General features: G+C 39.4%; 1 protein-coding gene across 1 annotated transcript in view; it reads left to right on the forward strand.

Annotated features, from left to right (window-relative positions):
* The first annotated feature begins 228 nt into the window (after positions 1-228).
* Positions 229-26,248, forward strand: part of BPNT2 (3'(2'), 5'-bisphosphate nucleotidase 2) — a 37,763-nt gene continuing 11,743 nt past the window's right edge. The window contains exons 1-3 of the mRNA XM_070630558.1: positions 229-889; positions 18,950-19,112; positions 20,471-20,566. Coding sequence (XP_070486659.1) covers positions 503-889; positions 18,950-19,112; positions 20,471-20,566 — 646 coding nt within the window. The 5' untranslated portion in view covers positions 229-502. The remainder of the gene's footprint in view (positions 890-18,949; positions 19,113-20,470; positions 20,567-26,248) is intronic.

A 26,248-nucleotide genomic window follows, 5' to 3' on the forward strand; every position in this document is an offset into this window, starting at 1 on the left:
CGCAATCAGCATCTTTCTCTGCGTAGAAAGCAGCTCCGCCACATCCAGGAGTGATCTCAGAACCCGAATACCGCCGGAACCCAACCAAACGACGGGGCGCGGTCCAGCACTGCCGGGTGCACGAAGCCTACCGCTCTGCCCCCAAAGTCGCCCCGCCCCGAGGGAGGAGCCTTACCCGCCCCGCCCCTCGCCCCGCCCCCTTGCGTAACCCGGATACACACCGACGCTCCCCTTTCACCTCACGGCCGTTGGCCAACGTGGAAGTGAGCCCCGCCGGCCGGCTGAGCTGGGACCGCGCGGCCCGGGGGAGTTGGACGAACGGGACGGCGACGGTGGGCTTGGCGGCGCGGCTCGGCCTCTCCCGGGAAAGAACGATGGGGCGCGCGGGCGCCGGGGAGCGGGCGCCGGTGTAGGACGCGCGGCGCCTGGCCCGGGAGCGCGCGGCGGCGGGCGCGGGGAGGCCTGTGAGGGCCGCCTCCCCGAGCGCCCGGCCTCCGGCGCCATGGCCCCCATGGGCATCCGTCTGTCCCCGCTGGGGGTGGCCGTATTCTGCTTGCTGGGGCTCGGCGTGCTCTACCACCTCTACTCGGGCTTCCTGGCCGGCCGCTTCAGTCTCTTCAGCCTGGGCGGCGAGCCGGGCGGCGGCGCGGCGGGGCCCGCGGGCGCGGCGGACGGGGCCACCGTGGACCTGCGCGAGATGCTGGCCGTGTCGGTGCTGGCGGCCGTCCGCGGCGGCGAGGAAGTGAGGCGCGTCCGCGAGAGCAACGTCCTCCACGAGAAGTCCAAGGGGAAGACGCGCGAAGGAGCCGAGGACAAGATGACCAGCGGGGACGTGCTGTCCAACCGCAAGATGTTCTACCTGCTCAAGACCACCTTCCCTACGGTGCAGGTGGGGGCTCGGGCACCGGGCACGGGGGGAGCGGCCAGCGGCAGCGCCCCCTCGGACCTGGGAGCAGGGGAGCCGTGGGAGGCGGCCGAGCGCCTTGACTCCTGCCAGCAGCCCCAGGTTGTGGGGCTCTGGCTCCCGCTTTACAGCCGTGGAGATCGAGACGCGAAGTGTGGGTGCCCAGGGTCATGGAAAGAGTTCGTGGAAGAGCGGGATGAGGTTGCAGGCCGTCTGACTCAGGGCCCTTGCCCTTCTGGCCCCTCCCGGGATGTGTGCGCGCTCTTTGTACCTGGGATCGGGAGCTCAGGATCGGCTTTGACATCAAAAGCTTGAGAAAGTTAACTTTCCTCCCTGCCTCGGGGTTTTCTGTGAAATGAAAGAGTTGGTCTAGAACCCTCGAGGTCCCCTCTTTCTTTGATTTAATTACTGGAAGGGTCGTGACTGTAGAATACACGTTTATGGCTGACCTGCCGGGAGCCGACTGAAGGCCAAGGACTGTAGAAGTCTTGCTCGAGGGCTGTAATTATGCAGGGCATTTGTTGGGGGGTAGCTCAAATTACTTTCGCTGTAGTATTATGAGTATGCTCTTAATGGCATGTATTTTGGGGGATCATCAAGGAAGTGTTTGGAAGTATATTTCCCAGCAACTTCATTTCAGCCGTCTATCCCATATTTGCTCCAGAAAATAAGTGGAGAGCTTTTGTCTTTTCTTTGGTTAGGTTTCTGGGGCAGAAATTGTTATTTTCCTAGGGAAATCTAGACATTTTGGATTTGTTATTAATACTTTTTGAATTCATCATTTCAGTGGAGCTGCTGTTGAATGAATAAAGCTTTTAAAATGTATTACAATCCCAGAGGAAGAGCTTAACATAGTGTAACAATACTTTATAAATATATGTCTTAGCTCACCTTGCAGTGTATTTTGGCTACTGGGAAGAAAAATTGTTTCCAGTGGAATTTTATTAATTAGATAAAACAGTGAAATTTAAAGCCTGGCTTCTTTGGAAGGTATCTGACCTTTTACTGTTGTTCTTGAAGAGTTAGGAGAGTATTGCCATTGTAGAATTTCATATCTTGTGTGACCCTCCCTCCGGTCTATCATATTGTTGCTTTGTTTTCTTTCTTCCTTTCTGTCTTTTTTTCCTTTACTTTTAAAAAATTTTTTTGCAGTGGGAAGGAACATTGGCTTTCATATCATAAACTGCTGGATACCAGATGTAATTGACACAAGAATACTCAAAACACAGGGCATTTCCACTTTTTCTTTTGCCCTCCCCTGCTTTGTCCTCACAAATAGTACTGACCTTGTATTTGCATCTAGATGTAAGATGTGCTTGTAAAATATCTTTCTCTCTTCTCCAAAACACATGTTCTTCCTTAAGAGTTTGTGCAAGAGTTTCATAGATGTTGATGTGTAATAGTTATAACAGTAGTAATAGTAGTCATTTATTGAGTGTATTCTAGGTGTCCAGATACTGGCCACACAGGACTTCATTTGATCCTCACAGCAACTTTAAGAAGTAAATTTTATTTATGCCCACTTTATAGTTGGGAAATCTGAGGCTGATAAGCCTTCACTCTACAGTTTATATCAACTATCTAACTTCATTTTGCTAGATCTTTAGAAGACTGCTTAAAACAAAACTTAGAGTGTGATTTCCTGGAGGAAACATAAAACTGTAGAAATTTAAAAGCAATAGTAGTAAAATATAGCAAGCAGAGTTGAATTTTTTTAAAAAAAGGTAAAGACAAAAATATTCTTATATTGAAAACATGTATCTATGCGGGCCTGTGTTCACATGCGAACTCCCCCCCCACCAAACCTTTTGCCTTGGGTAATTTCCCCAGAATTCTGCATTTGTTGTCTCACTTATTAGCAAACTCTAAGGGAATAGCTGCCAAGAGTAATGAGCTGCATTCTATTAAACACAAAAGCTAAGCTCCAGAATTGCAGATATTGAAGTCTCTGCCTTTATATGAAATAACTTTTTTGATTTCTTGTGACTGTTTGAAAGTTTGTGTGTACGTCTTTAGTGTTCATGTTGGATGGTGATTGGTGGAATAGAAGAGGTTACATTCATTTATACAGTGTCAAAGTAGGGTGGTATCATGTTGAACTATCTCCTTTTGTCACTATGTTGTTGGACTAGAGGCCAAATGTTGTAGCCATCTGAGACGAGACTCAGCCCTAGATTCTTTCCTTTCTTCCCTTCCCTCCCCCAGTACTCAGAAGTAGAGTCTTAAATGTCTGATTGTTTTTGAAGCCTCACCTGAAATTTTTTGGTAAGGAACTTAAATCAGATCCCACCCAGTTTACTTCCTTATGGAAAATTAGCATCGAGAAGCCGCAGATATGCTTTTCTTTTATCCTGGTGCCTGTGCATATGGAGGGACGTCTCTTTTCTCCCAGGCCTTTCCTCTCCAGAGTCAGAGGCTTGAGCTCTCCTATGTAATGTTCACTGCTCAGTAAAAGGATATACTTCTACTGGTGTCGTTCTAGAGCACTCAGCTGGGGACAGTTTTGTCCCCAAGGGACATTTGGCAATGTCTGGAGATTTTTGGTTGTCACAACTAGGGGTGAAATGCTATTGGCATCAAGTAGGTAGAAATTAAACAACCCACAATGTACAGGACAGTCTCTCATAACAGAGAATTATCTGGCCTAATTTTTCACTTGGGTCCCAGGTTGAGAAACCCCACTCTAGAGAAATGTAGTGTCCTAAGAAAACTCAAGTTTGGCCTAGGATCCCTGAATTTCCTTTTCTTTTTAGCCTATCTCTTGGGAGAGTCCTCAGGCCAGCCATTCTCCCTAAACACATTGGCAAGGCTTAATTTCATTGTGTGAAAATTAATAGTGACTGCAGCCACTTGTATGACACTCTCATTATATTCTTGTGGATAATGATGAAAATGAAAGCTGAAGATAGTTTTTGGGAGTAGATTTGCGGCCACAGAACAGACAAACTTAGAATTTATAGTTTTGATTTAAAGTACTCACTATTTGAGGGGCTGTTGTGCTCAACTTGACTTGTTCAAAGTTTTTGACAGTGATTCATTTGAAGATAAAGCATGCTACTCCAGCTGGTAGGAGCAGCTTGAGTTTGTGCCTTCTTTGACCTCTAGGATGAGAGTTAAACTCTTCTCTCAACAGGCGTACTCTCTGGAAAAGTTTGAGAAGTGCTAATATAGTGCAAAGAATATTTGCCTTGACATCTTGTTCAGTCACCAGCCTAGGTGATCCCAGCCAGTCATTTAACTTCTTTGAGCTACAGTTTCCTCTTCTGTAAAATCGAGATAACTAGTAATTTGATAATTAGTGCAGACGTAAGCATTGCAGACAGAGGAAGAAACAAGTTCAAAGGAGCAGACCCAGTAGAGGTGGTAGTGTAGTAAATTCAAGTAGCCTGATGAGTCTGAATCAGATGCATGTGGGAGAATTACTGTGGAAGCACTTAGGAAGGTAGGCAAGGGCTAGATCATATCCCAAGTTCAAAGAAGTTTGGACGTGATCTTTAGTTTAATCCTAGAGTACTAAAAGAAGGCCAGATTTACTTGACTTTTCTTGAAGCCTGCAATATGCCGTTCTTTGTGTGGGCTTTGGGCATTTGAAGGTGGGTGAGATCAGTTAGGAGACTGTTAGAATAGGTTGTGAGAGAGATGAGGACCAGAACTCAGGCAATGGGAAAGTTATACTGAGCTTGTTAAACCAGCTAACATTTATTTAGTCCTCAGTAAGTGACAAGCACTGAATTGAGCTTTTTATTGATATTATTAATTTACTCTTGACAAACACATAGGAAGTTAAATACTATTGCCTTCATTTTGCAGATATAGAAATTGAGGCTAAGAAAGGCTACATAATTTGCCAAAGCTTACATAGCTAGAAAATAATCAAACACTCACAAAGATTCATTTAATGATTTGAGAATCATCTCAGGTCTGTCTAATTCTGTATATACAGCAATATAGGAGGTATAACTAACGTGTACTCTTAAGTACAGTGTTTTGAATTGGAAGGGCTCAGGATAGATGCTTGGAGAATAGTTTAGAGGGGATAGACAAGTTAGACTTTTTCAAGTGAGAGGTGACACATTCTGAGTTGGGGTTATCTTTGTAGAGAAGATAGATATGGAAGGGTATGATAAGATTTCTAGGGATGTTTCAAAAATGACTCCTGTTTTGGCTTTCACAGTTGGTCTTTTGCTGATGGTAAAAAGGAGAGTAGAGGATGAGAAGTGTGAGGAGGCAGATTATGAGTGCCATCTTAGACTTGTTAAAGTAGAGGTGCCTTTGAAATGTCCAAAGGGACATGTTGAGGAGGTAGTTGGATATATGGGTCTGCAACTCTGAAGAGAGGTCTGAATTGGAAATACAAATTTGTGAGTCATCAGTGTTGTAATGTTAACTTAAGCCAGTTGTGGATAGGATTGCTTAGGGAGAGAATGTAGTGTGAAAGGGGAAGATCAGGGCCTAAGACCAAGGATAACAAAGACAGAAAATAATAATTTAACAAGAATAATAGCAGCCAACTTGTATTAAGTACTTACTCTGTGTTGAGCACTGTAGTAAGTTTGTTTGTTTTACCTTTTTCTATTTCATTGATTAATCCATAGAAGCGTATAGGGAGATATATTTATCACTTGCTTTTAGCAATTAGGTAACTGCAGCTCAGAAAGATTTAATGACTAGCCTAGGTAAGTCACATACTCAATAAATTGAGGAGCTGGTATTTAACTCAAGCAGTCTGATAGTAGAACACATACTCTTAATGAGGGTTCTTCTCTATGTAGGTCACTGGCCAACTTTGTGAGAGCTTGCTTGTTGGCTTAAAGGGAAGGGTGCAAAATTAAAAAAGGTGGGAGGTAAGGAAGTGGAGACAGTGAGTAAACAAGTCTTTGAAGAAACTTCTGAGGAACTTGGCTAGGTTGTTATGTGGGACTAAGAGAAGGTTCTATGGATTTTTTCTTTTTGGTATATTTGTTTTTAAGATGTGAGACATTAGAGCATCTTTAATTATTTATAGGGATACATTTGAGAGAGAGTAGTTGATAGTAAAAGCCTTCTGAAAAGGTAGAAGGAGAATAAGACAGGTAGAGCAATGTTTATCCACTTAGGAAATAGTTACTGAATGCCAACTGTGTAATAGGCACAGTGTAAGGCATTATGTCCCAAAACTTAACTAGGATATAATGATTTATGGAGAAATGCAGTAAGTGGGACCTTCTTAAGGCATTAACCAAAACCCTCTTTAATCTTAAAGCAACTGAACTGTCATATGACTGGCATTACAATCATGTGCCACTTAACAATGAGGATATGTTCTGAGAAATGCGTCATTAGGTGATTTCGTTCTTTGTGTAAACATCGTAGAGTATACTTACACAAACCTAGGTGGTATAGCCTACTACACACCTAGGCTATGTGGTACTAATCTTATGGAATCACCTTCACATATGCAGTTATTCATTGACCGAAATGTCATTATGAGGTGCATCACTATAATTGTGTTTGGGGGTCTTGAATTCTTATTCACTTCCCTGTTAAGGACTAGGACAGGCACTACTGATGAGGGAGGGAGAGTAGATTGAGTGGAAAAGGATTATGGGGAAGAAATGAAATTACATTAACGAAGGATAATATTGTCAATCAAGAAGTAATTTATTTACCACCTACTGTGCCAGGCACTGGTTTAGGCAGTGCAGATGGAGCCACAGTAATGAAGAAAACTGTGTTCTTGAACTTGCAGAACCTAGGTTCTAGTGGGTCAAGATAGATAGTAAACATGTAAACAAGTAAGTTAATTCAGATAGTAATAAGGGTGCTGAAGAAGAAAAAATAAGATCATGTAGGAAGAGTGACTGGGGGTTCCTGCTTTGGCCATGGTAGTCAGGGAAGGCCACTCTGAGGCACTGTCATTTGAGCAGAGAGCTGAATAAGAAGCAGACCATCATGCAGAGATTTGGGAAGAGTGTGTATGAGCAGAAGAGTACCAGTGCAAAGGCCCTGAGGCCAAGGGACCGGAAGACAAGGACGTCTGGAGTGCAGTGAATAAGGGTGCAGACAGAGAAAGGTTATGAGGGCCCAATCATCGAGCACTTACCTTGTACATAATGGTAAGGAGTCTGTATTTTATCCCGTTATATTGAGAAACTAGGGAAGTTTTAAGCAGGAGTGACATGATCTGATTTAGGAAGATAGCAGGTTACTGGGTTGAGAAAGGAAGCTCCATACAGGCAGTGATTTCGTCTGTTTTGTTCATTATTATATTCTAGTGCCCAAAACAGTTTAGAATATGTAGTCATGAAATAGTTGTTGAATGGATGAATGAATCAGTGAATGCACCATAGGAGGTGAGAGCAATTAAAGGCTATTTTAGGAAGCCAAATGAGAGAGAGATGAATGTTTAGCAACTGTTTGTAAGGCCATTTACAGTGGTGGATAATGGATTTATTAAATTTGTAGATGTGTAGCTGCAGGAGCAAGTTACAAATGCGCTTGGGCAAAAGCAGATTATGTTGATTGTGGTGATGTTCTTGTTCTCTTGCTTTATTTGTCTCTCCCTAACCTGACTCTCAGTGAAGATCTTCTCAAATACAGTTCTATAATTTGTTAGCTCACATTCAGTTGAAAGGATATGGAGAAGCTGACTTAAATTGTAAGCAAAAATCTTAATCATAACGTGCAGTAGTTGCCACTTGTAAACTATAGTGATCAAGATCCAGGAACTACTTTGTATTTTTTGGGAGTCACATTTTTTGTTTCAAGTTTATTCTGTGGTTTTTGCATGGTGTTATTCTTATTTTCATTCATCTGAGGTAGCATAGCATTGTCGTTAAGAATGTGGACTCCAAAGCCAAAATACTTTAGAGTGACATCAGCAAGATGGCAGAATAGGAGTTCTCTACTCTCATTCCTTCACAGAACATCAACTTTGGCAGTCGCCAACAAAAGAGAGTACCTTTGTGGGAGTCTGGGAGTCCAACAGGGAAGTTCCACCACACCACTGGGGGAAAAAATACAAGAATGGATGCATTGAAGAGAGTAAGAAGAATATGTTCACTTTGCTCGCATTACTCCTCCCTCAAGGTGATACAGCTTGATGCTGGAGGAGATACCCCTCAGCCTGCGATTTTCCCCACGGGAGCGTATGTGTGAGTGCCTGGCTTCCCCAGCTGTGTAGAACTCTGCTCAAGAAGCCCACTTCTTTCTCAGCTCACCTAGATTACTGAGGTGATCTGTAAGGCTGAAGGCTTGGGAGAGGCTGTGGGAGTACAGCAACCAGGACTCAGAGCTCGTCGGAGAGATGCTGCTACCAACCATCTCACAGACTCCATCAGGAAGCCCGCCCAGGAGCTGCTGGGGACTCCTTACCTGCATACCCTCCCCCACCAAATGGCCCATGGGTACCCCCAACACTCCACATTACCTCACTCACACTCATCCCACTGCTCCCGCCTACCTTGGCCTGATTTTGGTGCCTGCTCCTGTAGACCATGAGAGGGAGTCTTTACAGATGGCTAGTGAGCAAGTGGAAAGCCAGCAAGACTGCAGGATTGTGAAAATGTTCACATCCTTGAGTAATTCAGGCCACTGCCCTAGAGAAAACAAATGGGAGGCTCTCAGCACATGGCTTGGCTTTGCAGGATTGAGATGAGGCATACAGTTTTAAGAATTACCCTGCAAGAGGAAATAAGAAGTGTGGAGAAGGCACATCCATAGAAGAAATCTGAGAAAACTTCAGAATCCCTAGTGGACTTGGTAGTGAAGATGGCTCCCCTCCAAAGCCAGTCAGTAAAGACTGGAGGAGGTGACTGCTTCTTCAAATGTGAAGATGACAGTGCAAGACTTCAAGGAACACAAAAAGTCAAGGAAACACGACACCACCAAAGGAACATGATAGTTTTCCAGTAACCAACCCAAAAGAAGTTGAGATCTACAAATTGCCTGACAAAGAATTCAAAATAAGAGCATACCTCAGAGATATTGCAGGTTTGGTTCCAGTCCACTGCAATAAAGCAAATATTGCAATAAAGCAAGTCATAGTGGATTTTTTGGTTTCCCAGTGTGTATAAAAGTTATGTTTACACTATATTGTAGTCTAAGTGTGCAATAGCATTATGTCTAAAAAAAGATTACATACCTCAATTAAAAAATACGTTATTATTGGGGCCAGCCCCATGGCCTAGTGGTTAAGTTCAGTGTGCTCCACTTTGGCAGCCCAGGTTCAGTTCCTGGGTGCAGATCTACACCACTCTTAAGCAGCCATGTTGTGGCAGCAGCCCGCATACAAAATAGAGGAAGACTGGCACAGATGTTAGCTCAGGGCAAATCTTCCTCAGCTAAAAAAAAATTTCTAAAAATGCTAACCGTATTCTGAGCCTTCTGTAAGTGATAAACTTTGCTGGTGGAGGGTCTTTTCTCAGTGTTATTGGCTGCTGACTAATCAGGGTGGTGGGTGCTGAAGATTAGGGTGGCTGTGGCGATTTCTTAAAACAAGACAACAATGACGTTCAATGCATCAGTTGATTCTTCCTTTCATGAACAATTTCTTTGTAGCATGCAGTGCTGTTTAATAGCATTTTACTTACAGTGGAGCTTCTTTCAACATTGAAGTCAGTCCTCTCAAACCCTGCCACTGTTTTATCAACTAAGTTTATGTAATATTCTAAATCCTTTGTTGTCATTTCAACAGTCTTTACAGCAAATTCATCAGGAAAGATTCCATTTCAAGAAATCACTTACTTTACTCATTCATAAGAAGCAACTGCTCATTTGTTAGAGTTTTATCATGCGATTGCTGCAATTCAGTCACGTCTTCAGGCTCCACTTCTAATTCTAGTTCTCTTGCTGTTTCTACCACATCTGCAGTTGCTTCCTCCAGTGAAGTCTTGAACCCCCTCAAAGTCATCCATGAGGGTTGGAATCAGCTTTTCCAAACTCCTGTTAATGTTGATATTTTGATTCTTCCCATGAATCATGAAGGTTCTTAGTGGCATCTATAATGGTGAATCCTCTCCAGAAGGTTTTCAATTTACTTTGCCCAGATCCATCAGAGGAATCACTATCTGTGGCAGCTTTAGCCTTATGAAATGTATTTCTTAAATAATAGGACTTGAACATCAAAGTTAGGCTTTGATCCATGGGCTGTGGAATGGATGTTGTCTTAGCAGATGTGGAAACACAAGACTCTCATACATCTCCATCAGAGCTCTCGGGTGACCAGGTGCATTGTCAATGAGCAGTAATATTTTGAAAAGAATCTTTTTTTCTGAGCAGTAGGTCTCAACAGTGGACTTAAATATTAAGTAAACCGTGTTGTAAACAGATCTGTTGTCATCCAGGCTTTGTTTTTCCGTATATAGAACATAGGCAGAGTAGATTTAGCATAATTCTTAAGGGCTCTAGGATTTTCAGAATAGTGATTGAGCACTGGCTTCACCTTAAAATCACCAGCTGCATTAGCCCCTAACAAGAGAGTCAGCCTGTCCTTTGACACCTTGAAGTCAGGCACTGACTTCTCCTCTCTAGCAATGAAAGTCCTAGATGGCATCTTCTTCCAAAATAAGGCTGTTGTATCTACACTGAATATCTGTTTAGTGTAGCCACCTTCATTAGTTATCTTAGCTAGGTCCTCTGGATAACGTGCTGCAACTTTACATCAGCACTTGCTGCTTCTCCTTGCACTTTTATGTTATGGAGATGGCTTCTTTCCTTAAACCTCATGAACCAACTTCTGCTACCTTGAGACTTTTTTTCTGTATTCCTCACCTCTCTTAGCCTTCATAGAATTGAAGAGCATTATGGCCTTGCTCTGAATAGGCTTTGGCTTAAGGGAGTGTTGTGGCTGGTTTGATCTTCTGATCAGGCCAATAAAGCTTTCTCCATAACAGCGATAAAGCTGTTTTGCTTTCTTATCATTTGTGTGTTATCTGTAGTAGCACTTTTTTTTTTTAAAGATTTTATTTTTTCCTTTTTCTCCCCAAAGCCCCCAGTACATAGTTGTATATTCTTAGTTGTGGGTCCTTCTAGTTGTGGCATGTGGGACGCCGACTCAGCGTGGCTTGATGAGCAGTACCATGTCCGTGCCCAGGATTCGAACCAACGAAACACTGGGCCGCCTGCAGTGGAGCGCACAGACTTAACCACTCGGCCACGGGGCCAACCCCAACTGTAGGAGCACTTTTAATTTCTTTGAAGAACTTTTCCTTTGCATTCACAACTTGGTTAATTGGTACAAGAGGCCTGGCTTTTTGTTTATCTTGGCTTTTGATATGCCTTTCTCACTAAGTTTAGTCATTTCTAACATTTGATTTAAAGCAAGAGACTTGCAACTCTTCCTTTCACTTGAACACATACAGGACATTGTAGGGTTGTTAATTGGTCTAATTTCGATATTGCTTCTCAGGGAATAGGGAGGCCCGAGGAGAGGGAGAGACACAAGGCAATGGCCTGTTGGTGGAGCAGTCAGAACTCACAAATTTATTGTTTAAATTTGCCGTCTTATCTGCGCTCAGTTCATGGCACCTCAAAGCAGTTATAGTGACATCAAAGATCATTGATCACAGATCCCCATAATAAATATAATCATAATGCAAAAGTTTGAAATACTGCGAGAATTATCAGAACGTGACACAGAGACACGAAATGAGCAAACGCTACTAGAAAAATGGCACTGGTAGACTTACTCAAGGCAGGGTTGCCACAAACCTTCAGTTTGTAAACAGTGCAGTGTCTATGAATCACAATAAAGCGCTGTAAAACAAGTTGTGCCTGTAATTGTTTTAAGGAAGCTTAGCAAACTATAAGAGAACACAGATGGACAACCCCAAAATTCAGGAAAACAGTACATGAACAAAATGGGAGGTTCTACAGAGATTAGAAGTCATTAAAATACCAACATAAATTTTATAGCTGAAGAATACAATGGATAAAATGAAAAATGCAATAGAGAGAATCAGCAAAACACTTAGTCAAGCAAAGAAAATCTGTGGACTTGAAAATAGGTCATTTGAAATTAGTCAGAAGAGAAAAAAAGAATTGAAAAGAGTGAAGAAAGCCTATATGAATTATGGGTCATCGTCAAATGGAACTATTCACAGTTTGGGAGTCCTAGAAGGAAGAGAGAGAGAGAAAAAGAGGAAGGGGCAGAAAGTTTATTTAAAGGAATAATGGCTGAAAACTTCCCAAATCTGGGGAGAGATATAGACGTCCAGGTACATGAAAGTCCACAAACAGATTCAATTCAAAGAGGCCTTATTGAGACACATTATTATAATATTGTCAAAAGTCAAAGACAGAGTTTTGAAAACAACAAGAGAAAAGAAACTCACCTGATACAAGGGAACCCCCATAAGGCGATCATCAGATATTTGAGCAGAAACCTTGCAGGCCAGGAGACAGTGGGGTGATATATTCAAAGTACTGAAAGAAAGAAACTACCAGCTGTGAATTCTTTACCCAGCTATGCTGTCCTTCAGAAGTGAAGTATAGATAAAGACTTTCCCAGACAGACAAAAGCTGAAGGAGTTCATCACCACTAGACCTGCCTTATAAGAAATGTTAAAAAGAGTTCTTCAAACTGAAATGAAAGGTTGCTAATTAGTAATATAAAAATATGTGAAAGTAAAACTCATTGGTAAAGGTAGGTATATAGTCAAATTCAGAATATTTTCATAATGTAATGGTGGTGTGTAAATCACTTAACTCTAATATAAAAGTTAAAAGTATTTTTAAAAACTACAGCTAAAAAAATTTAATGCTTACACAATATAAAGAGATGTAAATTGTAACATCAGAAACAAAATGAGGGAGAGTAAAAGAGGGTAGAGTTTTTGTATGCAGTTGAAACTATCAACTTAAAATGGACTATTATGTTTTATGTAAGTGTCGTGGTAACCACAAAGGAAAAACTTCTAGTAGACACACAAAGGATAAGGAGGAAGGAGTCAAAGCATACCACTATGAAAAATCATCAAATCAAAAAGGGAGACAGCAAGAGAGAAAGAAAGGAACAAAGGAACTGCAAGAAGCCAGAAAACAGTGAACAAGATGGCAATAGTAAGTGCTACCTATTAGTAATTTTTTTTTAATGTAGAGGCACTAAATTATCCAATCAAAAGATGCAGAGTGGCTCAATGGGTCAAAAAACAAGACCCAACTCTCTGCTGCCTACTGCAGACTTACCTTAGCTTTAAGAACACACATAGGATCAGAATGTAGGGGTGGAAAAAGATCCCATGCAAATGAAAACCTAAAGAGAACAGGGTAGCTGTATTTATGTGAGACAAAATAGACTTTAAAAAACTGTTACAAGGGACAAAGAAGGTCATTATATAATAGTAAAAGGATCAATTCATTAAGAGGATATAATTGTAAATACATATGCACCCAACATTAGAACACCTAAATATGTTAAGCAAATATTACAGTTCTGAAGGCAGAAGCAGATAGCAATGCAATAATAGGAGGGACTTCATTACCCACTTTCACTGATGGATTCAGACAGATCATCAATAAGGAAATAATGGACTTGCACTACACTTCAGCCTGAAGGGACCTGTCAGACATATATGGAATATTTCGTCTGACAGCAGCAGAGTACACATTCTTCTCAATCTCACACATTATAGTCTCCAGGATAGACCATGTGTTAGGCCAGAAAACTAGTCTGAACAAATTGAGGAAGATTGAATTCATATCAAGCATCTTTCCTGACCACAGTGGTGTAAAACTAGAAGTCAGTAGCAAGGAAAGCTGGAAAATTCACAAATATGTGAAAATTAACACACCCACTTAATAACCAATGGGTTAAAGAAGTGATCAAAAGGAAAATGAAAAAAAAATCTTGAAATGAAAATGGAAGCACTACATGCCAAAACTTATGAGATGCAGCAAAATCACTTCTAAGAGGGAAATTTATAGTGATGAATGCCCACATTAAGAAAAAAAAAGGATCTCAAATAAACAACTGAACTTACACCTCAAGGAAGTAGAAAAAGAAGAACAAAGTAAGCCCAAAGTTAGCAGAAGGAAGGAAGGAACAAAGATCAGAGCTGAAATAAATGAAATAGAGGCTAGAAAAGCAATAGAAAATATCGACTAAGAGATGATTTTTTTGAAAAGATGAATTGACAGACCTTTAGCTAGACTAAGATTAAAAGAGAGAAGACTTGAATATATAAATTCAGAAGGGAAAGCAGAGATATCACACATGATACTGCAAAATGCAAAGGATGATAGGGGACTACTATAAACAATTGTATACCAACAAACTGGGTAACCTAGGAGAAATAAATAAATTCCCAGAAACTTAGAACCTACCAAGACTGAATTATGAAGAAATAGAAATTCATCTGAATAGGCTTGTAACTAGTAAGGAGATTGAATCATCAGTCAAAAATCCCAGGAATAACAAAGAAAATCCCAGGATCAGGTGGTTTCATGGATGAATTCCACGAAACATTTAAAGAAGAATTAATACCAATTCTTATAAGATTCTTCCAAAAACTTGAAGAGGATGGAACACTTCAAAACTCACTTTATGAGGTCAGCATTACCCTGATACCAAAACATGCAAGGACACTACAAGAAAAGGAAATTATAGGCCAATACATGCAAAACTCTTCAACAGAATACCAGCAAGCTGAATTTAACAGCACAGTGAAAGGGTCATACGCCATGATCAAGTGGGATTTATCTCGAGATGTGAGGATAGTTTAGTATATGCAAATCAGTCAATGTGATGTACCACATTAACAGAATGAAAGATAAAAATCATATCCTCTCGAGATGCAGAAAATCATTTGACAAAATTCAACATCCTTTCATGATAAAAACCCTCAAAAAATTAGATATAGAAGGAATATACCTCAACATAATAAAGGCTATATATGACGGCCCCACAGCTAACATACTCAACGGTGAAAACCTAAAAGCTTTTCCTCTAAGATCAGGAACAAGGCAAGGATGGCCACTCGCACCATTTCCATTCCATTCTATTCTTAGCCAGAGCAATCACTTAAGTAAAAGAAAGAAAATGTGTCCAAATTGCAAAGGAAGAAGTAAAATTGTCTCTGTTTGTGGATGATATGATCTAACATAGAGAAAATCCTAAAGACTCCACCAAAATACTGTTAGAACTAATAAGTAAATTCAGCAAAGTTGCAGGATACAAAATCAATATAGAAAAATCGGTTACATTTCTATACACTAGCAACAACAATCTGAAAGAGAAATTAAGAAAACAGTTGCATTTACAATAGCATCAAAAACTATAAAATACTTAAGAATAAATTTAACCAAGGAGGTGAAAGACCTCTATACTGAAAACTGAAGAGAAAGATGAAATAAATTGAAGAGGACACAAATAAATGGAAAGATAGAATTTTTCCTTGGATTGGAAGAATTAGTACTGTTAAAATGTCCATAGTCCCCAAGGCAGTCTACAGATTCAGTGCAATCCATATCAAAGAAGATATGTGTGTGTGTGTATGGTATGTTATTCATTAAAAAGAGGGAAATCCTGCCATTTGAGACAACATGGATGAACCTGGAGGCCGTTATGCTAAGTGAAAGAAGCCAGACAGGGAAAGACAAATGCGGCATGGTATCACTTATATGTAGAATCTTAAGAAAAAAAAAATTGAACTCATAGAAACAGTAAGTAGAATGGTGCTTGCCAGTGTAGGGAGTGGGGGAAATAGGGAGGGATTGGTCAAAAGGTACAAACTTTCAGATATAACTAAAGTGAATAAGTTTTGAGGATCTAATATACGGCAAGGTGACTGGTTAATAATGCTGTATTGTGTGCTTGAAGTTTGATCTCGTGTTCTCACCACAAAAGAAAAAAGTGAATATATGGGGTGATGGATGCATTAATTAACTTAATTATGGTAATCATTTCATGATGTCTACATATATCAAATTATATCAAGTGGTATCACATTGTACACTTTAAATATATACATCTTTGTCAGTTATACCCCAAAGAAGCTGGAGGGGAAAAGCCAAAATACATCCCCAATGCCAGTCTTAATTATTCTAACACTAAAATACATCTTGATATCTGGTAAGGAAAGTCATCCCACCATGATATTCTTTTTCTTACTTCTCCCCAAAATGTCTTGGCTCTTCCTGGCTTTTTGCTTTTCCGTATAAATGTTTTTAAAATGGCTTGTCCCACTTCCAAGAACGGGCAAAAAAATCCCCTTAGGGATTTTGGTTGGAGTTGCATTAACTCTATAGTTTACTATAGATTTACTAAACTATACTAAGTTTACTATAGATTTAATGGGAGAATTGACATATTTATCATTTTTTTGTCATTAATATTTTTTAATATAGTTTAATTTTCTCAAAGTGTTTTGCACATCTTGAGTACATTTATTTCCAGGTAATTTATTTCTGTTGTTAGTTTAAATGGTTTCCTTTTTTTGTGTGAAATATTTTGAATATTTGTTGCTGGTGTATAAAAATGCAGTTGATTAATAATTACTGATCTAGTGACTTTGCTATATTCTGTTATTCTATAATTTATTCACAAGTTCTTTTGGATTTTCTCAATAATTAGTCATCAGTTGCATATTATGATTTTGCTTTTTTCTAATCCTTGTACCTCCCCACACAACCCCACCCTCCTTTAGCTCTCCGGAGTAGCCAGGACCCTCTCCACATTGTTAATCGAGGTTCTGTATGGTGGAGGGAAACTGACTGTGTCATGCCTGGAGGGTCCTTCACCATCTGGCTCCCATTACTTTCAGACCTCAGACCTCATCTCCAGCTCCTTCTTGGCTGGCTGTGCTCTAGCCATGCTTATCTCCTTACTGTGCTCTGAATACGTGAGGCACACTCCCACCTCAGGGGTTTTACATTTGTTACTCCATGGGCTGGAATATGCTTCCTTTAGATGCCTGGTAGGTTCACTTCGTTTAGATCTTCACTCTAATACCAGCTTTTCAGTGAGGGCTTCCCTAGCTACTTTTTTTTTTAAAAAAAAACCAAACAACTTTATTGCAGCATATTTTACATACCATATAATTTGCCCATTTCAAATGTCCGATTCAGTAATTTTTAGTAGATTTGCCAAGTTGTGCAATCATCAGCATTAATCAGTTTTAGAATGTTTTCATCACCCCAATAATATCCCTGTGCCCATTTACTTCTATTCTCTGTTCTACCTCCTGCCCCAGGCAACCACTAATCTGTTGTCTCCACAGATTTGCCTGTTCCAGACATTTCACATAAATGGAATCATCCAGTATGTGGTGTATTGTGTCTTGCTTCTTTCACTCAGCATTATGCTTTTCAGGTTCATACATGCTTTAGTATGAATCAGTTCATTTCTTTTTATGGCTGAATAATATTCCAGCATATGGATGTACCGCATTTTGTTTATTCATTCAACAGCTGATGGACATTTGGTAGTTTCTAGTTTTGGGCGATTATGCATAATCCTATCCACCCTACCTTAAAGAATAACTGGTCGTCTACTCCTACAACACTCTTCCTGTTCTTCCCTGCTGTATTTTCTCTTTCTTACCACTATCCAGCATACATGTTTTACTTATTTATCTTGTTTATTGTTTATCTCTTTCACTAGAATCTAAGCTCCACAAGGACAGAGATTTTTGTCTCACATTGGTCACCATTGTGCATTATGCCCTGAAACTATGTCTTACATATAGTAAGCAGTCAGTTAACGTTTGCTGAATCAATAAATAAGTGAATGAACAAATTAGATGTTTACTGTACACTGTACTAAAATTATTTTATGATTTAAATGACTTAATGTTTCTGGAATGTTACTATTTTAACCTCTGTGACAATTTGGGATATTTCAGAGTACTTTTCAGAGATTACTGATAGTTGCAAGGTTTTCATCCTATGTGACTTTACTCATGTATTGTCAGTGTTATAATCGCTCTGAGACGGTAGTATGGAGTCTGGGCATGGTGTCATATGCAGTATAAACTTGGTGATCTACCCCAGAAACAGAGCTTGTCAGAAAGCACAGTATCCAAAAGCCTGTCCTGCTTAGGTGTTAGTCCCTAATTGAATTCCACATTTTGGGAACATTTTTCTTGTGTGTGTATATTATGATCTGATAGAGGAAGTCTTCTGATAAAGCAGTATTTGAATAAAGTTGTCAGTTTGTTATTAACCTAATTCTTAAAGTACAGTCAATTCTTAAATTTGCTTCACTGGCTTGTCCTAATTTATAAAAGTAAATACAGTTCTAACACATTACTTTTAAATTGTCTAGTAACTCAGAATGTATTTTAAGTATGCATGAAAAAGTTCACTGTTCAGAGCGGTGGTTCTCTACTCACCCCACACCTTTACATATCTGTATGGTTAGTCAGATTGATTTTATATTTTAATTTTGTTTTCTGGTAAATAAAAAGTAGAAAATTCGACTTTACCTCCTTATCCTGTGACATGTCTTTGGTGTATAATGAAGAGAAGACTGACTTTTTTCTCTCTTTTGTTTACTCACTTCAGCTTTGTTTATATTGTATAAAATCTGGTTTATTATCTGTTTCATCATTTCCAGGTTTCCTTTTTCCAGTTGATCACAGGTATATTTTAGATGACTACTTTTCTAGGACATTACATCTCTTAGCATTTATAGATTCCCTATTTGTAAAGCATATTACTTTTTAAGTCCATTATTTTCTCCTTCTAACTCTTACTAGTTGCTTGTGTTTGAAGATATTGCCAGTCTATTTTTATACTTTAGATCTATTATTTTTCATAAATATCATTAAGTTTTAAACAGCTGTTTCTTTGATGCTTAGTTTCTCTATATTTGGACTCTCTCTTTTACTTAGACAACAAGCTAAACTTGAATATTAGATTGGAAAGTACTCAAAGACAAGATGTCCCTGGGATTTCTTTTGCGATATATTTTAATTTTGCAATGAAATGCCTCAAAATAAATGAAAATATCGATTTACCTACTTTCAATCTATGTGATTTTGTCTGAAATGTTTTTCTCTTTTGTGTTTTCTCAGGTAGTTATTTTTTCTTTTTAAATTTTTTAACTGTCAACTATTTTTGGTGCAGATAAATACTGAGGAACACGTGGATGCAACTGATCAGGAGGTTATCTTATGGGATCGTAAGATTCCTGAGGACATCCTGAAGGAAATAGCCGCCCCTAAAGAGGTACCAGCGGAAAGTGTTACTGTGTGGATCGACCCACTTGATGCTACACAGGAATATACAGGTAATTCTAAAATTAAAATTGATCTCTAACTTCAGATTGCCATTATTTATTAGAGAACCAGAACTAGGGCAGGTGGTATATACATGGTAGTAGGCATTTTACCAATCTAAGGCAACTCTTCTAAGTAGATTATAAGACAGAGCTGAATTGATGCAGTGTGGTATGAAACATCTGGACTGGATTGGTTACTATCAACTCCCCTTCCCAACCTCTGCCCAAACCACTCTGTGTACTCCTGTGGGTGATAGTGACTCACTGTGTCACTGATTCTTCAGTGAAGGGAGGTTTTTATCAGTCACACCAACAAAATGGTTCCTGTTAGATATCTGTTTATTGAGGTGTTTACTTGTATATTGAGGTGTATATTATTGAGGTCTTTATTTATATAGCCAGAATACAATATTTACCTGTGATAGTGGGAATTTAGGTTTTATTGCATGTACGTCTCTCCTTGGAATTCAAAATAGTAAATCCTAGGTACCCAGAGAGCGAGTAAGTAGCAAATCAGAGAATTACTTCCCCACCTCCTATTTTCATTCTTTTTACCTGGTTCTAGCTCAGGTTTCATTTCTGTGGATCCTCTCGCATGCTTTGTTTCTTACCCAGAATGACCTAATTCCTACTTTTTCTCTGTTCTCTTGGTGTATATGTTAAAGTTGGTTGCTTGTATATTTGTCCTCCTTCGAAATGGTAAGTTCTCTGAATGTGGGAGCTTCTGTTTTCTTACCTTTGTATTTTCACGCTTAAGCACTGAGCTTGGCCCATAATAGACACTCAATAGGTAACTATTTGGAGATCAGAGAGAAGGCACTAGCTGTGTGTATCTAATAGTAACTGAAATTATGAAACAATATTTTACAGGAGTAGATAATAGAAATATGGAATATTGAGGGGTTTGTTGATTTAAAAAGTTTTTTCTAAGCTGAGATTGGCCTGATCATATGGTAGTGATAATATTTAGTGAGTGCATCCCTTATGCAGGGACTATTCTAAGTACTGAACTTGATTTTTAAATTTAATCCTAAAATTAAAAATTAGTTAATTTATACCTAAAATGGGTAGTTAATTAGTGTCTGTATTTCACAGATGAGGAAACTGAATTTAAGTAATTTGCACAGAGACAGGCAGCTGATAAAATGGTGGGTTGGGAAAATAACCCAGATAATCTGCTTACAAAACCAAAACTCAACTACTCCCTTGAAGTGGCTCTCATTGCTAGACTCTCTTTGTCTGAGGGGATTGTTGACCAAGATAAGACATTTTGTATAGATAAATTGTTAGTGAAATAAAATATAACATTGTATCCGGAATTTATATGTTACTTTGACAATTGTGTTTTTGGTTTTCTTTTCTCATAGAGGATCTTCGAAAGTATGTCACTACTATGGTGTGTGTGGCTGTAAATGGTAAACCTGTGCTAGGAGTAATACATAAGCCATTTTCTAAATATACAGGTAAGAAATATGCTAGAGCAAGCGTTAATGTTATTAACTCATTTGTCTCTTGTACTTACTGTCCTGTCAGAATCTCAGCTAAGATCAGTATTTATTAAAGTTAATCCCCTACCTACCTCACCCCTTCACTGGATACAATGAGGATTTTATTGTTGGTACTGATGATACATTACAAAGCAGAGCTTTCTAAACTTTCTTTAAAGGATAGAAACTGTGTCGAATGAAGATGAGAGATTCTTAGTGTTTGGGGAATACAGGTGGGCACAGACTCCCTAGCAGCTGGGCTCCTCTCGGTTTCACACATGCTGTTGCTGGGGAAAAGGTCCAGGGCTCTTATACATTCTGTGTGGATTCCGAAGTCCACCGTGAAGTGTCATTAGCCAAAGCTGTTGTCATATGAGGAAATGAGTTTTATATTATGGTGGTTAAGGGTATATTGTGGTGGTTAAGGGCAATGCCAACCTTAGCATCAAAAATGGATGATGTTACTGTGAAAGTCTCAATAATTAGGCTAATCTCTCTTTAGCCCTGGATGTCCTTCAGAGTTCCTTCGGACCATTGAGTTCCCACCTTCTTGATGCAGGCATATTTGTTAGCTTCCTCCAGATGGCAGGTCAGATCTATGACAGCCGTGTTGGGAGTGAGAGTATGGAAGGCCATGCCAAAGCTTCCCATTCAGCTCAGGAATCACCTTACCCAAAGCCTTGCCAGTGCTAATGGATGCTGGGTTGACATTTTGGTATCACTGCAACCATAATGCCACGGTCTACCAGAGAGGCTAGCCATGGTCTCCTGGGTAGGAGTGATGGCATGGACTGTGTCACAAGTCTACAATGACACCATGAGTTCTCATGGTGGAGAAGTTGAGGGAAACAATGGTGTAAGCAATATTGCTGACAGTCTGAAAGGAGTAGGCATACTTTGTGGTAACTCCCATGAAAAACACGGGACAGGGATTAAGACCCTTTTGGCTCCACTATTCTTTAAGATGATGTGGTTCTTGATGGTGACAGTATCCACTTTGCCAGTGATGAAAGCAGCCTTAATGACCAGGTGCAGTGGGTTGAATAATGTCATCCTCAAATTCACATCCACCCCTCAATTAGTTTCCTAGTTCTGCCATAAAAAACCCCACAAACCATGTGTCTTTAAACAACAGGTACGTAGTCTTTCACAGTTTTGGAAGCCAGAAGTCCAAAATCAGGGAGTTGGCAGTGCCATGCTCTCTCTGAAACCTGTAGGGGAGAATCCTTCCATGTTTTTCTCTTAGCTTCTGGTAGTTTGCCAGCAATCCATGGTGTTCCTTGGCTTGTAAACACATCACTCCAATCTCTGCCTCCATCATCTCATGGCATTCTCCTTATGTCGCTGTCACTGTATCTCTTCTCTTTTTATAAAGACACCAGTCATATTGGATTAAGAGTCCACTCTACTCCAGCATGACCTCATCTTAACTAATTACATCTGCAATGACCCTATTTCCAAATAAGGTCACATTCTGAGGTACTGGGGGTTAGGACTTCAACATATCTTTTGAGGGAACACAATTCAACCATAACAACCTGGAACTTTAGAATGTGACCTTATTTGAAAATAAGGTCTTTGCAGATGTAATTAAGGGAAGTATCAAGATGAGATCATCCTGGAGTAGGGTGGGCCTTTAAACCAATGAGAGTCTCCTTAGAAGAAACAGCATATACAGACAGCAAGAGGATAAGACAATGTGAAGGTGGAGGCAGAGGTTGGAGTGTTGCAATATAAGCCAGAGAATATCAAAGATTGCCAGCAGCCACCAGAGGCTAGGAGAGAGACATGGAACGGATTCTCCTTAGAGCTTCCAGAAGGCACAAATCTTGCCAATATCTTGATTTTGGACCTTTGGCTTCCAGGCTATGAGAAAAGAAATTTCTCATGCCACAAATAGAAGGACCCTCAACTAAAATATGCAACTATATACTGGGGGGATTTGGGGAGAAAAAAGCAAAAAAAAAAAGAAAAATTTATCTTACTGTAAGCCTCTGAGTTTGTGGTAATTTGTTACGGCAGCCCTGGGAAACTGATGCACCTGGCGTCCATACAGTTCTATCATTTACTCCAGCCTTCTCCATTGTGTCTCAGTGGTGTGGCTGACAGTGCATTATAGGGCTGTCTGTCAAGTGGAGAGAAATAGACACACGGTTTATTTTTGATTACTCTAAATTCATTTGCTTTGAGAATAACCTTGTATCCCAAATTCTAGCTGCTCTGAGTTAGGCTAAACATGTATTTGAGAGTTGGTTCTACATTTCAAAATCAAATCTGCTTTGTATTGTCTGGGCTTTAATCTCATTTTCATAATTCAGATAGTTTTTAAAGTTGACAATTTGATGAGCTACAAAAGGTTTATGCCATTACTGTGATAATGTGCCTTAATATTAGTTACATAATTGCCTTATGGTTTATGGATTGCTTTCACATGTTTAGTTCTTACTGAATTAGTTAGGATACAGGTTAGGCTGCTGTAATATGCACCAAAATACAGGAGGTTGAACAAAAGAGTTTATTTTTCTCTCTTCTGTAGCAGCCTATATGTAAGCAGGCCAGGGTTGCCATGGCAGCTCCCTGGTACCTGGCACAGAGGCCATTCCCTCTCCTACTTTGCTATGCTAAAGTTTGTTACCCTCCTCTGTGTGAGTGATGATGGCTCACTGGTTCATCCACATTCTACCAGTGGAGAGGGTAAAAAGGGAGACATGGAAGATGTTTCCCACTAAAGGTTTGACCCGTAAGTCGCACGCATCACTTCAGCTCACATCCATTGATCAAAACATAGCTAGAACTCAGCCACATGGGAGGCTAAGAAATGTAGTCTTTATTTTCAGTGGCCATCCAAGCTAAAATTCAGGAATTCTGTCACTCAGGGAAAATAGGGAAAGTGGATATTGGAGTATAATCTAGCAGTACTGCTACACTTAGTATAGCTCGTGAGGGAGGGACAAAATTACCATTAATACTCCCTCTTACAGGTGAGAAAGTGAGACTCAGAAATTTGATTCATTCCTCAAGGTCATCCAGCTAAATTAGAGAAGGAATCAACCCCAGGAATTTTATGCAAATCAGTTTATCACACCACTTTCATAATAATATATAATGTTTACTTTAGTGTTATCTCATTTGAACCTTTTGATAGATAACTCTGTGTGACAAGGAAAAATGTTGTTACTATCTTTTTGTAGATGAGGAAAGGGGCTTAGCAGCTCTTATAAAAACATACAGTTCACAATGTTACTGCAAGAGCTAATCATTCCTTGCTAGTATCTTGCATTTGTTTAGTGTTTTCATAGTTTCTGAAGTGTATTGACATAAATTCACTCAGCCTCCAAATAACTCTGGAAAGAATATAAAGCAGGAGTTAAAATGACTTTTTTTAATAAAAAAGAGAAAACGGATATATAAAAGTACAGGGCTTAAGTCTTTGAGGCCCCCCCCACCCCTTATTCTTTTGGCAATGTCCCTTATTACCTCTTCCATATCAGTTAGGATTGCATTTAGCTGTATATAAAGTAAAACTGATTACAGTGGTTAAACAAGTAGGGGCTTTATTTTTCTCACCTAATAGGACAGCCAAAAAGTAGGGGTGGTTCAGTCATTTTATGATACTGTTATGGACCTGACTCCTCTCTTTGCTTTTTGTCGTAGAAGGTGACTTTTTGTTTGCCTGCTTACAAAATTGGGTGCTTCGAGTTAGCCATGGCTCTGTTCTAGGCAGGAAGAAAGGGGAAAGAAGGAGGACAAGAGCTCTATCCCGGATATTCTTTGTATCAAGAAAGAATGACTAGAAGCCCTCTGCTTCATCTCATTGGCCAGATGTTACATGGCACCCTTAGCTGCCAACAGAGCCTGCAACTCTGAAGAGAATTGGAACCATAATAAAGGAAATCCAGAAGAAATTGATACCAGATAGGCAAATAGATTCACATTCTTTGGGCCCTAGTTTCCATGTCTGTTCGTTTTAGAGGGGGACAGTAGGGATAATAAAATGCCCGTTTTCTAAATTCTTTATTCCACAAGAATATGTATTTCTCCCTCATGAGCTTACCTCCCTGAAAATAAAAAAGCCAAAAGTCTCTAATTTAGGAGCAAGTTATGTTCCACAAATGTCTTTTTAAGTTAGTAATAAAATACCCTGTTCTTATGTGATGCAGCTGACGTGACTGCCCAGGTTGTTAGAATATAAGGTGCTTGCTAGTCAGCAAACATTCCAACAGAGTCAATGAGTCCTTAATTAGGCGTGCTTTGACCTTCCATTCCTGGGTCAATGGTTTGTTTGCCTTGTGTCCTCTTTTTAGATTGTTATTTTCAGACCCAGACCGTATATTGCTGTTGAAGAGTGCCAACTGTCAAGTTTGTATGTTTACCAGAATTTAGCTATGCTTGACTGTCATGGGAGCTAGATATTGTTGTTGGCAGCAGTTAGAGCAAAGCTGCTCAAAATTCTTATCAGACTTAGAATTAATTCACTGAGTTTGAAATTCTAAGAAGCAAGAGATACTTGAATAGTATTTTAATGAAGTAACGTATAAATGTATGAGTAAGTGTAGTGTATCCACTCAGTGGAAATTTGGAGCTATTAGAAATGTTATAATGTTTGAAGTCTGTGTAGCCAAGTACCAACCACTTTTTGTTTCCTGCTGGACTATTTTTGGCATATCTTGCAGACAGAATAAAAACATTGTTAACTGCTGTTTTCCCTTATCTCTGTTACCTCCTCCTCCTCATCAATCACTTACATTTATTTAAGCACCTACTGTATTTTTTAAGGTGCTTGAAATAATTTTGTCCATATACGTGTCTTGCTGAATGTATTGAGTTTATGTAACATAAAATATTCTATAAAAAATATTAACTTAGTTGTTATCTAAAATTATTCTTGTACTATCTACTGAGATATGCTGTCTTTATTGTCTTATGCAATACTGACCTCTAGAGATAGAGCATTGTAAATTCACTTCTTAGTAAAACCATGGTTTTTGATCATTTCTAAAAAGAATTTGGAGGATTACTTGTGATTTTTCCTTTTTCTCATTACTTTTTTTTACTTATATTATGAATAATTTGAAACAAACATAAAATTATAATGAATATCTATATATTCCTTCATCTAGATTTAACTAGATTTAACAGTTAACATTTTTATATATTTGCTTCTTTTTTTGCTTATTTACTTTAAAGAAAATTTCGAAGATCATTACATTTTACCCCTATATATTTCAGTATGCATCTCTAAAAAGGACATATATTCTACACAAGAACGGTACTATTAATATAATAATAAAATTAACAATTATTCCCTAATTGATCCATTGTGAATGTAAGTATGTTTCCCCCAGTTGTTTCTAAAGTGGATTTTACAACTAGTTACTTCAAACCAAGATCCAGTCAAGTGGCAAGCATTTCTTTTGGTTGTTGGGTCGCTATGTTAAATTCTCTTAATCTAAAATAATCTCCAGGCTCCTTTTTCCCCATGACATTGACCAGGTCAGTTGTGATAGAATGTCCTGCCTTTTGGATTCTTCTAATATTGCCTCAGGGTATTGTTTGACTTGTGTATTTTTACATCTTCTTTTTCTTATAAAGGGTGAATTAGATGTGAAGCCTTGATTGAATTAAGTTAAGCATTTTTGTCAAGAGTACATTGTAGAC

Source organism: Equus przewalskii, chromosome 8 (genome assembly GCF_037783145.1).
Source record: "Equus przewalskii isolate Varuska chromosome 8, EquPr2, whole genome shotgun sequence".
NCBI classification, from domain to species: domain Eukaryota; kingdom Metazoa; phylum Chordata; class Mammalia; order Perissodactyla; family Equidae; genus Equus; species Equus przewalskii.